Below are 14,225 nucleotides of genomic sequence, written 5' to 3'. Positions count from 1 at the left end.
TTGCCTCAGGTCATGATCCCAGGGTCATGGGATCAAGTCCCCTCTTGGTCTCCATGCTGAGCATGGAGTCTGCTTAAGATTTCCTCTCACCGTCTACCCTTCTTCTTGGTTTGCACTCTCCCTCTCTCAAATTAAAATAAAAAAATAAAAAATTAAAATTAAAAAAGTGCAATTGCACTGTATCCAAGGGATACACGTGTGCTGTTTTGAAGGGGCACATGCACCCCAATGTTTATAGCAATGCTATTGACAATAGCTAAAGTATGAAAAGAGCCCAAATGTCCATCGATGGGTGAATGATAAAGAAAATGTGGTGTATACACACACACACACACACACACACACACACACATACACTAGAGTATTACTCAGCAATCAAAAAGAATGAAATCTTGCCATTTGCAACTACACAGATGGAACTAGAGGGTATTATGCTAAGAGAAATTAGCCAGAGAAAGACAGATATCACAAATATCATGTATGAGTTCACTCAATACGAGGAATTTAAGATACAAGACAGATGAACATAAAGGAAAGGAAGACAAAGTAGTATAAAAACAGGGATGGGGACAAAACATAAGAGACTCTTAAATACAGAGAACAAACTGAGGGTTGTTGGAGGAGTTTAGGGAAGGGTCATGGGCTAAATGGGTAAGGGACATTAAGGAAGACACTTGTTGGGATGAGCACTGGGTGTCTTTATCAAAAATAAATAAACATTCAAAAAACACAAAGTATAGTGATAGAAACATATCTAAATATATTAATATTCATAATAATTGTGATTGTGAGACTCTTATTTAAAATCCTACTACTAGCTGTTTATAGGAGACATACCTAACACTTAGAATGTTGAATGTGAAACAGTGGGAAGACTATGCTAGTCTAATAGCAACCAAAAGAAAATTGGTGTGGTCATATTAACATTAGACAAAGTATTTTTATGAAAGTTTATATGCAGCAAAGGACTTGTCTCCAGAATTTATAAAGAACTTTTACAACACAGGGATAGAAAGGCAGATAACCTAGTAAAAACCTAAGCAAAAGATTTGAGCAGATCCTTTACCAGTGAAGATATAAACATGGCAAATAGACATATAAAAAGATTCTCACCATCATTAGTCATTAGGGAAATGCAAATTAATATCACAGTGGGATACTACATACCACTAGAATGACTAAAATCAAAAGACTGATGAGTACCAACTTTAGCAAGATGAGGAGCAACTGGAATGCTTATGTCATTGGTAGGAGTGCAGTCCCTTTGGAAGACAGTTTTTCATTTCTTGTAAACTTAAACATATGTATATCAGATGACCCAGCATCTCTCCTAGGTATTGGGAAATGAACACATATCTTTAAAAGACTTGAAGTGAATGTTTGTCACAGCATTATTCATAATGATCAAAACTAGAAACAAGCCAAATGTTCATTGACTCCTGGTGAATTGATAAACAAATGTGGTATGTGATATATACCAAAACAAGGATCAGTCTCAGAAGCCTTATCTTAAGTGAAAGAAGCCAGGTACAAAGCCTGTTTATTGTTTGATTCTATCATATGAAATTCTAAAAAAGACAACTATAGTGATAGAAAACAGATCGGCGGTTGTCACGGTACAGAGAGGAGGGGATTGATTGCAGAAAAGCACAAAGGGAAGTATTGGGGGTGATGGGCTTACACAACTATATTCATTTATAAAAGCTTATCAAATTATTTACTTAGAATCTGTGAGGTAAAAAAGAAAAAATATCACAAATTTTATGAAAATTATACCTCAATAGAACTAATATTCAGAAAAAGACTTTAGTGCAAAAGCATTAGTAGGCATAAAGAGGCTCACTCCAAAAGGATGAAAGGAATATTTCATCATGAATATAATAATTCTGAAGTTGTACATATGTTGTGATGTAGTCTCAACATATATAATGCAAAAATTAACATAATTACTCAGAGAAGTTGACAAATTAACTTCCCGTGGGAGATTTACAATCGTTTTCTCAGTATTTGACATTATATGAGTATATTGTTCTGTGTCAAATATCCTATAATAAAATATTTAAAAGATTATTCTGAAACAGTCATTAATAAGTATTCTTCATTTCACTAAGATCCTTTATTTTGACACAGATTCATTTACTTGCCTTGACTTATTACTAATAAAAAGCAGTGATCATTGCAATTGAATGTTACAAATACTATTTAATTTTATTGGGATCTTTTTAATATGATTCTTTTTTGCTTAAAGTATTTTGGTGTTTCTGCCATTGGATTCAGTCTTTACTTGGCACCAGAAACCTAATGATTTATGAGTATAATTTGGAAGTTCCCAGCTGACTCACCAAGATTCAGTAGCTATGACATATCAAAGTGACATGTCAGACAAAGATGTAAGTGATCTCATAACTATAAACACTTTATCTTCTTCAAAGCTATGTGAGTTGGGTTGTTGGAGTTTTGGGGGAGAATTGCTTTGAAGAGAACTGCTGTTGTGCAGTGAATCCTTACCACCCCTGATGGGAGCAGAGAAGGTTTCTGCCTCTTTCCTCAACCCTAGTGAAAGAGGTTTCAATAGGACTCAAGAGAGCTTGATATGGATCCCCTACAGTAAGGGAAACATAGTAGATTGGTGTCCTGCCTTCTGCCCAAGGAGTCTTGAGGACAAGAAATGGTCACCAAAGCAGCCAGGTAGCTTAAGAACCTGCCTCATGCATTGGGATCATCATGTGCTCCTTGGGTTTGTTAGTAATGTGACCCAGAGGGGTTGAGAGAAAGCGAGAGTCGGTGAGCAGATAGGTGGATGAATAGATGAGTGGGTGGCTTCTGTTAGGTCTTGTCTAGTAGGGCTACCTAGAGGGGCATATAGGGCAAATAGGCTTCCCTGGCTGTAAAAGGACCACCAGATTCCTTCATGTCTGAGGAGGACATAGTCAACTACTAGAGTAACATGAATTAGCCAGGTCAAGGGATCTGTAAATGAGAAGTCCTTCATTGTTCAGTTTGGGGGCAGGGGGCAGTAACCAAAAGAATCTTTAAAATGCCCCATTGAGGAAAAGCCTCCCTTTAAAAATCTACTAGGCCAGGAGACTGCAAAGTCAGGTTATGACTCTGCTTGTCTAGTAAGAACCTTTGGGCTTTTATCTTTCCTGTCCTTCCTATCTACTTCAGCCCTGGAGGGGGTAAAAAATGGCATCTAGCCCAGTACTTAGTAGGTAAGGAAGGAGAGTCCAAAAAGCAGGCCAGGGCTCCCTTTGCAGGCAGGTAGCTATCTCTGTTGTGCCCCAGGATAGGGGAAAGGTTGGAACTGTCTTACCTTTGCAGCGGAAACATTGGCTCTTATCATGCGGGTCTAGAGACTCTCCTGTTCTGAAACACAGCATGCTTTCTTGCATCACAGGCACTTGTACTTGCTCTTGCTGTGCGTGGAATGCTCCTCCCCCAGGAGGTTTTCATGCCTTGACCCTCTTAGGGTCTTTGCTCACATGTTACCTCACCTAGTCCTTCCTTTACTGCCCTGTTCATAACTCAGACCACCCACCCTGTCCTCCAAGCTTTTCCCCTGCTTTATATTTCTTGATATTACACCTTATATATTATATCATGCTATGCTATATTATGTCACCATTTTGGTGTTAGAGTGTTTGTCCTTTCTCCAGTGTAAACTCCATTGAGCGTAGAGACTTTGTTGTTTTCTCCTCTGCTTATCCCAGCGTGCAGAACAGTAGAATGTATTCATTCAACTAATAGTTAATTACCAAATTGAGACTATGTTGTGACTTATAGAAGAATTAATAAATTTACTTCTGATTATGTCCCAGAGTCCTATTCCTTCAGTATGCTTGCTAAATAAGTGATTCCTTTGCTTTTTTTAAAAATAGCTTTATTGAGATATAATTTATGTATCATATAATTTGCCCATTTAAAGTGTGTAGTTCATTGGCTTATAGTGTATTCACAGTTTTGTGACCATCACCACATGACCCTGAAAAGAACCCCTGGAGTACTTAGCCATCATCTCCCCATTCCTTCCCCAGCCTTGGGCACCTACTAATCTACTTTCTGTCTGCACAGATTTGCTGATTCTGAAGACTTCATATAAATGGAATCATACAGTATATGATTGTGACTTTCACTTCACATAATCTTTTCAAGGTTTCTGTGTGTTGTAGTGTGCAGCAGTATCTTCTGTTTATGGCTAAATGATATTCCACTGTTGGAAATAAACCACATTCAGTGTTTATCCACTTACCTGTCGATGGATGGACATTTAGCTTGTTTCTCCTTTTGGGCTATTATGAATAGTGCTGCTCTGAATCGTGTATAAGTTTTTATGTGGATGTATGTTTTCAGTTCTCTTGAGTATATATACATATATATATATTTTAATAGTTTATTGTCAAGTTGGTTTCCAACTCTTGAGTATATATGTAGGAGTGGAATTTCTGGGCCTCATGGTAACTCTTTGTTCGACCTTTTGAGGAATTGCCAGACTGTTTTCCAGAGTGGCTGCACCATTTTGCATTCCCATTGCACTGTATGAGAGATCCAGTTTCTCCATAGAACTTGCTAATACTTGTTATCCAACACTTGTTATTTTCTGTTTTTAATTTTAGCCCTCCTAGTGGATGTGATGTGGTATCTTTCCATTTTGATTTGCATTTATCTAGTAACTAATGATGTTGAACATTTCATGTTGTTACTGGCTATTTTGCAATCTTTGGAGTAATGTCTAGTCAGATCTTTTGCCCCATTTAAGAAAATTGACTTATTTTTCTTGTTATTGTCCTTTGCTCTCTGAGTAGGATTTTTTTTTTTTTTTGTCTTGATCCTGGTTCTCTCCCCTCCTCCTCAGGTAGAAGAAGTGAAGCGACGGCAGCACTCCCTTGCATTCAGCTCAGCTGGAGCCCAGGCTCAGACCTATCATGTCAGCTTTGAGACGTTGGCTGAGTGCCAGAGATGGCAGCGACAAGCATCCAAGGTGATAAGCTGTCAAATGTCCTGATGAGGCGATAAGAATGTAAAAGCCCAATAGAAATGTATCTTGAAGCTGAATTCACTCCCAAGAGAGTGAATTGTAATTCTTAGGTTATCTTCCTTTAGGATCCTCTAAGTTTATAATAAATGAAATAATGGAATTCCATCAGGTCCTTAACTTATTATTTGTATTTGCACAGTACAAAATGCTTTCAAACGTGTTTTCTGGTGCGTTTTACCTTTATACCATCTCTTTGAGAAGAATTGAGACACAAGGAGATTCACATCACTTTCCCTCAACCACTGTGGTCAGGGAGAGATGGACCCATTCCCTAATTCCTAACCTCGTGCTTCTTGGACTGAATATGTTTAGCACAACTGTGATGAACCACTTTAAATTTGAACTTATTATGGGACATGACCTCTGATCCTGTTACAAACCATTATTCTTTTATACTGAGGATAATTAGCTTCTCAGCATAATTTTTGCTTTTTAATCTTTAAAGATGCAGTGCTCTAAAATTGTATTGCAGTTTCCAAATTTTCTTGTTCTCCTAGCTATCTTTGTAGAGTGTTAGTACATTTTTGTTTGTGGAGCTAAATAGTTGCATAAAGTATGGTTTTAGTATAATGAGATGCCATAAAACATGAATGACTTTTCCAGTGATACTTTGTTTGGTTTTCAGACCAATTGTCAGAAGCAGTCTTTTATTAGCAGACTATTATAGAAATAAAAACTTGTTTTGATTTTATTGAATTTCTGGTACTTCTCTTGTAGTGGTAATAAAATTGGTTCCAACTAAAAATAATTTCAATTTTTAGTAGCTGTTCCATTCTTTTGGCCTTATAAAGAGAAGTTAATATTTTTTGAGCACCTTTTACATACTAAGCAGCATGCTGTTTGCTGAGATGGTGTATTTTATCCTCACAACAGATGAACAAACTGCACTGGTAAGTAGCAGAGCCTGTGTGGGTACAAAGGGCCATGGCTTTCAATATCACATAGCCTGCCAAAGTTTTGTATAGTTCTTTTGAATCATCTTAACTTCTTGCATGAAATATTAACTTTCCCTCTTTATGATGGTTTTTTTTTTTTTTTTTACCTTCTAGACACTTTACAGCCTGCACCATTGTGTGTTTCAAGCAGCTTATTAGTTTTAGGAAAAAGGAAAAACGAACTGGTTTCTCTAAATGAATAATTGGATCTCATTACCTTTTTTCTTTCCCATTGTTAAAATCAGCACCTTTTTGTATAAATGGCATTCCTTCCTTTGCTGGGTAAGAGACATTCACTGCTGTAGCTCAGATGGCACTTCTCCTTGACCCCGTTCAGGTGGTGTCCCAGCGATTCAGCACCGTTGACCTCTCGTGTTACAGCCTTGAGGAGGTTCCTGAGCATCTCTTCTACAGTCAAGATATCACCTACCTCAACTTGCGACACAACTTCATGCAGTTGGAGAGACCAGGGGGCCTTGACACTCTCTATAGGTATGTGGAGAATAGGTTTCCAGACTAACTTATTCACACCGAATTGTGATCACTATCTTAGTTGTCTGTACCTGAAGGTGAGCATGCTTATCATCATATACGTATTCAAAACTTTTCTGTTTTGAAGAGAAGTAGAATTTTTATTTATGCCATATTCTCTTTTCTTTTTCTTTTTCTTTTTTTTTAAGTTTATGTATTTTGAGAGAGAGGGAGAGAGAGAGCACATGTGCTCTCAAATGGGGAAGGGGCACAGAGAGAATGTCAAGCAGGCTCCACACTGTCTGTGCAGAGCCTGACATAGGGCTTGAACTCAGGAACTGTGAGATTACGATCTGAGCCAAAATCAAGAGTCAGTTGCTTAACCTACTGAGCCACCCAGGCACTCCTGTTTATGCAGTTTTCGTACTCTTCCTTTCCCTCTATAAGACAGGAGATAGATGCAAATATTCTGTTATGGATGCCACAGTGCACTGCCATTGAGCTAGACAATCTTGTTAATAAGTCACTGATAGTGACACCTGATCTGAAGCCAGGATAAATTGAGAGATTGAGTGTATGGCAAGTTTTTGAAACCTAAGTGTCAAATTTAAATAACTTAAAGGAAATAGTCCCAATTTCAAGAATTCCATTCCCAGTGTGGGGCTTTTATTTTTTCCTGTGTGCCTGCTAACACTAGCTTCTAAGCCTTAGATAGATATGAAATTTTTCCCCTCTGATAAAGGAACCATTTCACTCCTTAGGGACTATGGCCCATATATCTTTATTAGAATATATTCCCATTCCCTCCATCCACCCATCTTATCTCTCTTCTCCCTTTGAAAAAGGGTGAAAGAGGGGCGCCTGGGTAGCTCAGTTGGTTAAGCATCTGACTTCGGTCAGGTCATGATCTCGCAGTCCGTGAATTGAAGCCCCATGTTGGACTCTGCGCTGACAGCTCAGAGCCTGGAGCCTGCTTCAGATTCTGTCTCCCTCTCTCTCTGCCTCTCCCCAGCTCAAACTCTGTCTCTCTCTTAAGAATAAAATAAAAACATTAAAAAAAATTGAAAATGGATGGAAGAGGGGTGCTTGGGTAGCTCAGTTGGTTGAGCATCCAACATCAGCTCAAGTCATGATCTCACAGTTTTGAGTTCAAGCCCCACATCAGGCTTGCTACTCTCAGTGCAGACCCCACTTTAGATCTTCTGTTCCCCTCTCTCTTTGTCCCTCCCCTGCTTTCACTCTCATAAATAAATAAAACATTTAAAAAATTTTTTAATAAATATTTGGTATAAGTAATTGGACTTGTGAGCAAGGGAGAAATTGGAAATTAAAGAGTTCAGACTACATGATGATTAAAAAGATAATACACATTGATGATGACAGCTTTGTAGTAGAGGCTAAAGTCTGGGATGGTGATACCTCCCGTTTTGGTTTTATTCTTCAATATTACTTTGGCTATTGAAATCTAGCTGTGTGTAGCAACATGGATGGACCTTGAGGGTGTTATGCTGAGTGAAAAAAGTCAGGCAGAGAAGGACAAATATCATATGTTTGCATGTATAGGAGGATTAGGAGGAACTTAACAGAGGACCATGGGGGAGAAGAAGGGGGGGATATAGTGGGGGAGAGGGAGAGAGGCAAACCTTGAGAGACTCTTGAATGCTGAGAACAAACTGAGGACTGATGGGTGTGGGGGGGGAGGGGGGGAGATGGGCATGGAGGAGGGCACTTGTGGGGATGAGCACTGGGTGTTATATGGAAACCAACTTGACAATAAACTAAAAAAAAAGTTTGGCCTATATTTTAATTGAGTTCTTTGCTTTCCTATTGTTGAATTTTAAGAATTCTTTGTTTACTTTGAATAATATTCCTTTATCGGATGGTTATTTTGCAAATATTTCTCCCAGTCCATAGCGTGTCTGCTTATTCTCTTAATGTTGTATTTCACAAAGCAAAAATATTAAATTTTAATGAAGTAAAAAATAATAATAATAATACACATTGAAAGTACGTATTTTAGGGGTGCCTGAGTGGCTCAGTCAGTTACGTATTCAACTCTTGATCTTGACTTGGGTCTTGATCTGAATCATGGGTTTGGGCCCTGTGTTGGGCTCTGTGCTGGGCATGAGGCCTACTTAAAAAAAAAAAAAAAAGACATTATTTTATTTAATAACATTTCTAGAATAATTTTGAGAAAGCACTGTATTTTTATCTCATCTGATGTGTTTTACAAAGCTTTTTAGGTTTAAGCCTGTATTTAGTAATGAGATAACTTTTAATTATATTGGTATGTAAAAACAATACAAGCTATAATTTTAAGTGAGTTTCTAGCATTTACTAATGTTTTCTGCTGAGTTGCTGTGAAAATAGGGTTAATCTAATTTGAGGACTGGATTAGGAATTCTGAAGTCATGGCACCAAGCCAAAGAAACAGTCATACTCGAGGTCTGGATAGTTGGAAATCAAAAGTTGAAAATTTGGAAGAGGTAAGCATTAGAGTGAGGTACCAGTGACTCATATCTAGAAGTAGGTGATACGGATTGTTACCGTGGAGAACACCTCAGCCTTACCCTCTTGCACTAGTATAATCATAAGTATAATATTCCTAAGTAGAATTAGCAGAGTGATTTCTTTGGATCCAGCTTATATTATTATCTCTAGCTAAGATAGTATAGATACTTTTACTTCTAGAAACAAAACAGAAGCGTGAAAAATTGCTATTTCATGTTCTCTTTCAGATCATATTACAGTAAAACTCCATTAATACGTACATATTTTAAAGGTCTAAGTGGCCCATTCATTTCAAGTGACATTTGAGCCAATATAATTTCAATATGTAAAAAGAAGTTGCTTATAATGGGATTTGATGTGCATGTTTGTTAGCTATTCCTGTGTCCATGAGTTGATGAATTATTACAAAGTTTTATATATTGCATGTAGAAATTTAATAAAGGAAGAGGTTTAAGCATATCAATATGACTTTGATATGAACTTTTCTTTAAAATGTTCTGCCTATTTAGGGAAAAGAAAAAGTCCCATTGCCCTAGACCTGATTTCCTTCATTGTATGGTGCCAGTGTTAGGCATTTTAGTGTCTGTTCTGTGTACAATGTTTGGCAGGTAGTGAGTGCTCAACAGGTTATGTGGATCAAATTCTGCAGTGGACATCTAAAATGACGGCTAGGGCGCCTGGGTGGCTCAGTCGGTTGTGTCTGACTTTGGCTCATGTCGTGATCTCATGGTCCATAAGTTTGAGCCCCATGTCAGGCTCTGTGAGCCTGGATGCCTGGATCCTGCTTCAGATTCTGTCTCCCTCTCTCTGCCCCCCCCCCCCTCACATTTTCTCTCTCTCTCTCTCTCTCTCTCTCTCTCTCTCTCTCAAAAATAAACATTAAAAAAATTTTTTTAATAGATGGCTTTTTCATTCAGTAGTATAATTTATACCTTTGCATTTTAGATTTTCTCAGCTGAAGGGCCTGAACTTGTCCCACAATAAGCTTGGGTTGTTTCCTGTATTATTATGTGAGATTTCTACCCTGACCGAGCTCAACCTCTCCTGTAATGGATTTCATGATTTACCAAGCCAAATTGGCAATCTGCTAAAGTAAGTATCTGACTTTTGCTAGACTTATTTTTTACTTGCAGAGTAAGGAGCTTTTTTTGGTATTTGGAATGAGGTAGTCCCATGAGCTCTTGCAGGGAAATTAATCATCTAAGTATGAGGATTCTAGTCAGCAGCAGATACTTGCAGCAGTAACTAGTTAGTCCCTTAGTTTCAATAGCAGAGGGTCTGACTATTTTTGATGTTGGAGTTACCATCCATGTCAGTTATGTGTATTTTATTGAGTCTCTGTAGATAGGGTTTTTTGTCATTATTGGATTCATAATATATTAGTGATGTAAGTCAGAATCCATATTTCTAGTTCTTTTCATTCCAATTAAACCATTTCCTAAAGTCTTGTTTTATTTTCTTCCTGCAGTCTTCAAACCCTCTGTCTTGATGGCAACTTTCTGGCAACTTTACCTGAGGAATTAGAAAATCTGCAACAGCTTTCTTCCCTGGGAATTTCCTTCAACAACTTCAGTCATATTCCTGAGGTTTATGAGAAACTCACTATGTTAGATAAAGTAGTTATGGCAGGAAATTGCCTGGAAGTCCTAAACCTCGGGGTGCTGAACAGGATGTGCCATATCAAACATGTGGATTTAAGGTGAGGCCCTTCTTTACCACGTCTTTTTCTAGATGGACCTCTGATGGCCTTTTACGTTTTCTCTTTATAAAGACTTCCCTATGACATTTTCCAAGCTGTAGTAAAGCTTTGGTTTTCACTCAGTAGCAGAGAGATGATGAGTGAGGTAGGTGTAGCACATGATAGACACTTTTACAATACCTTTGACAAAGGTTGTTCTGAGTTATCCTCCAGCAACATTTTATGAGAATTCCCATCTCTACACACACTTATCAATGTTGGATCTTAGCAGCCTTTTTCTTTATTGTCAGTGAAGTAGGAGAAAATAATACTTCATTGTTTTAATCAGCATTCGTTTACTTAAGAGTGAAGTTGAGCATCTTTTTTTTAATGTTTATTTATTGTGGAGAGAGAGACAGAATGTAAATGGGGGAGGGGCAGAAAGAGGGGGGAAACAGGATCTGAAGCAGGCTCCAGGCTCTGAGCTACCAGCACAAAGCCCGATACAGGGCTTCAACTCTTGAACCATGAGTTCATGACCTGAGCTGAAGTTGGACGCTTAATTGACTGAGCCACCCAGATGCCCCGGAGCATCTTTTTAAATATTTATTTTTTTTAATTTTTTTTTTTTAAATGTTTTTATTTATTTCTAGGAGAGAGAGAGAGAGAGACAGTGTGAGCAGGGGAGGGTCAGAGAGAGAGGGAATCACAGACTGAAACAGGCTCCAGGCTCTGAGCTGGCAGTCAGCACAGAGCCCGATGCGGGGCTTGAACCCATGAACCGCGAGATCATGACCTAAGCGAAAGTCGGACGCTTAACTGACTGAGCCACCCAGGCGCCCCCCGGAGCATCTTTTTAAATGCTTCTTGGTAATTTGTATTTTTCTTGAACTTGGCCATTTTTCTCTTGAATCATTGGGTTTCTTCTTGATATACATTGTGTTGGAATTAAAATGTTAAAGATTCTCCTATGAATTTTTTATGAGTTTTATTTTCTGCTTATAATATTTCCCTAAAGAAAGCTGATAAAAGACACACATAAAAGACACGCATCCACATAGAGTAAATGTTCTGTCATTTATACTAAGCCATTGATGTCCCTTGTAAAGAAATAATAACAGAGGGGTACCTGGGTGGCTCAGTCAGTTAAGCATCCAACTTTGGCTCGGGTCATGAACTCACTGTTTGTGGGTTCAAACTCCACTTCTGGCTCTGTGTTGACAGCTCAGAGCCTGGAGCCTGCTTTGAATTCTGTGTCTCCCTCTCTCTTTTTCCCCTCCCACTCTCACTCTCTATGTCTCTCAGTAAATATTAAAAAAAAAAAAAAAAAAAAGTAACAGAAAAGTGTATTGAAATAGAAAACAAATTAGAACATGGCTATGTGCATTAAATCCTATACTTGTATAGAAGAGAACCAAGAAGCCATTTTTTATAATTTGCCCTTGAACTACTTCATATAGATACAGGTTATTATTTTTCTCTCTATTAATTAATGTAATGTGAATCTTAGCATAAGAGAGAGCAGGCAGAAACGGGAGAAAGTCTGGCTGCTTCCTCTTGCTCTCTACATGGTACACTATGACTGCTTTTTGCTGCTCATTAGCCCAGCAGTGTTCTCGGTTATGTTCATCTTCTTGTTCCTGTGGCGTGTGTCTTCATACCTACCTAACTTTATTAAGTATTTGGATGTAAGTTTTTAAGTAACTGTTGTAGGCATGATCCCTCTTCCCTCTTTCTTTATTTAATTTGTATATACTTATTTGCAAGTCTGGACTGTCTAACTTAGTTTATAAAGAAAGAACTCAAGGTACAGCTCTCCGCGGTTATTAATACCTTGCAAAATGAAGCAAGTAGTGAAATTTTTTAATTGTGTGGTAAAGAGAGAAAGGGATCATATCTCTTTCTTTTGATAAGCACATTTAGTAGAGTTTATTTCTAATGATATCCTTATGTCTCTATTAAGGATGAACCATTTGAAAACCATAGTTACTGAAAATCTGGAGGGAAATAAATACATCACCCACATGGATTTGCGGGACAATCAACTGGCTGACTTAGATCTCAGCTCCTTGTGTAGCTTGGAGCAGCTGCATTGTGAGCGGAACCAACTGAGAGAGCTGACACTCAGTGGCTTCTCCCTTCGAACTCTCTACGCCAATTCGAACAGTGAGTTATCCATCCAGCCTCCTATTTTTTCTCTTGTAGCTCACAGTCAAGAGCTTTCTAAGAACAGTGGCATCTGTGGTGTTCCTTAGCCACTCTGCAAAGTGTAGTTTGAGGTTTATTGAGACCAGCTTTGTATTTTAAGTTTGCTGTCAACACTTAGATGGCTGAGATATGCATAAAAAGGCATTGGAGAGTACTTTGAGATTCCCTAAGTGAGTATAATAAGAGACATTTTGCAAAATAACAAGGTAGGAGGGTGGGCAAGCATGTTCAAAACAGAGTATCAGGAATAGCTTGAAACAAAGGTTGGCAAACTACAGCCCAGCACCTGTTTTTATATGGCCCACAGGGAGTGAGTTTTCACATTTTTTAATAGTTAAAAAGAAAAGAATTTTGACTTAGGAAAGTTTATGTGAAATTCAAATATCAGTGATAAATCAGTAAAGTTTGATTGAAAGATATCCACATTCATTTGGTTGCATATTACTGCTCTCGCGCTACAGTGGCATAATTGAGCAGTTGTAAGAGACATCGCTTGGCATGCAAAGCCTAAAGCATTTATTAAATGTTTAGCTCTTTACAGAAAAAGTGCCCATATCTAGTCCAAAACTTTGTACTGCCTCAGTTCTAGAACAAGACGCTCCTTATTTCAATAGTGATTTGCTCCAAGAATATTTTTCAGTGTAAAAGGCCTTGTATTTGTCTTACTGTTTTTATGGAGAGTTCTTTTTTTTTTTTTTTTTTTTTAAGTTTACGTATTTATTTTGAGAGCAAGAGAGCACATGCAACCGGGAGAGGGACGGAGAGAGAGGGAGAATGAGAATCTCAAGCAGGCTCCATGCTGATCGCTCAGAGCCTGACTCCCGGCTCAAACTCATGAGCTGTGAAATCATGACTTGAGCCGAAATCAAGAGTTGGATACTTAACCAACTGAGCCACCCAGGTGCCCCCAGAGTTCTTTACCAAGGAAATTATAATTATGTTTTCTGTGTTTAAGGAAGGATGGGGAAAGATGTTCTGTATCACTAAGTGCCAGAGAAATGCAAATTTTGATAACGCCATTTTACACTCATCAAATTAAAAAAAATAAATCCCACTAAGCACTATTGAAGATGTGGAGAAGCAGCAGCCTCTGCCCTGCCAGCGAGAGGGTCATTTGGTAAAGCCATTTTGCAGAGCGGTATGACAATGTTCAGAGAAGTCAAAGATGGATGTAGTGCATATTCTGCCAGCTCCTCTGCTTGGGATAGCTCCCAGAGACATCCTCATGTGTCCAGGACATGTGTACTGGAGTTTTTCTCACAGCGTTGTTTGTTATGGTGAAAAAAAAAATAGGACTATTGATAGGAAAATGTATACACTAAACAGTGACATATTTATAAAATAGAATATTGCACAGCAATGGAAATGAAAGTCCTAAAGATTTGTG

The 14,225-nt window shown here is 38.2% G+C and overlaps 1 protein-coding gene across 1 annotated transcript in view; it reads left to right on the top strand.

Annotated features, from left to right (window-relative positions):
- Window positions 1–14,225, top strand: part of PHLPP2 (PH domain and leucine rich repeat protein phosphatase 2) — a 69,552-nt gene that overhangs the window by 28,731 nt on the left and 26,596 nt on the right. Inside the window, exons 4-8 of the mRNA XM_077756353.1 lie at window positions 4,853–4,978; window positions 6,308–6,462; window positions 9,898–10,044; window positions 10,421–10,651; window positions 12,594–12,796. Of these exons, the coding sequence (XP_077612479.1) occupies window positions 4,853–4,978; window positions 6,308–6,462; window positions 9,898–10,044; window positions 10,421–10,651; window positions 12,594–12,796 (862 nt within the window). The remainder of the gene's footprint in view (window positions 1–4,852; window positions 4,979–6,307; window positions 6,463–9,897; window positions 10,045–10,420; window positions 10,652–12,593; window positions 12,797–14,225) is intronic.

The sequence above is a fragment of the Crocuta crocuta genome, unplaced genomic scaffold (assembly GCF_008692635.1).
Source record: "Crocuta crocuta isolate KB4526 unplaced genomic scaffold, BGI_CrCroc_1.0 scaffold388, whole genome shotgun sequence".
Lineage (NCBI taxonomy): Eukaryota > Metazoa > Chordata > Mammalia > Carnivora > Hyaenidae > Crocuta > Crocuta crocuta.
Note: the sequence above shows the minus strand (reverse complement) of the source record. Positions and strands in the feature narration are given on the sequence as shown.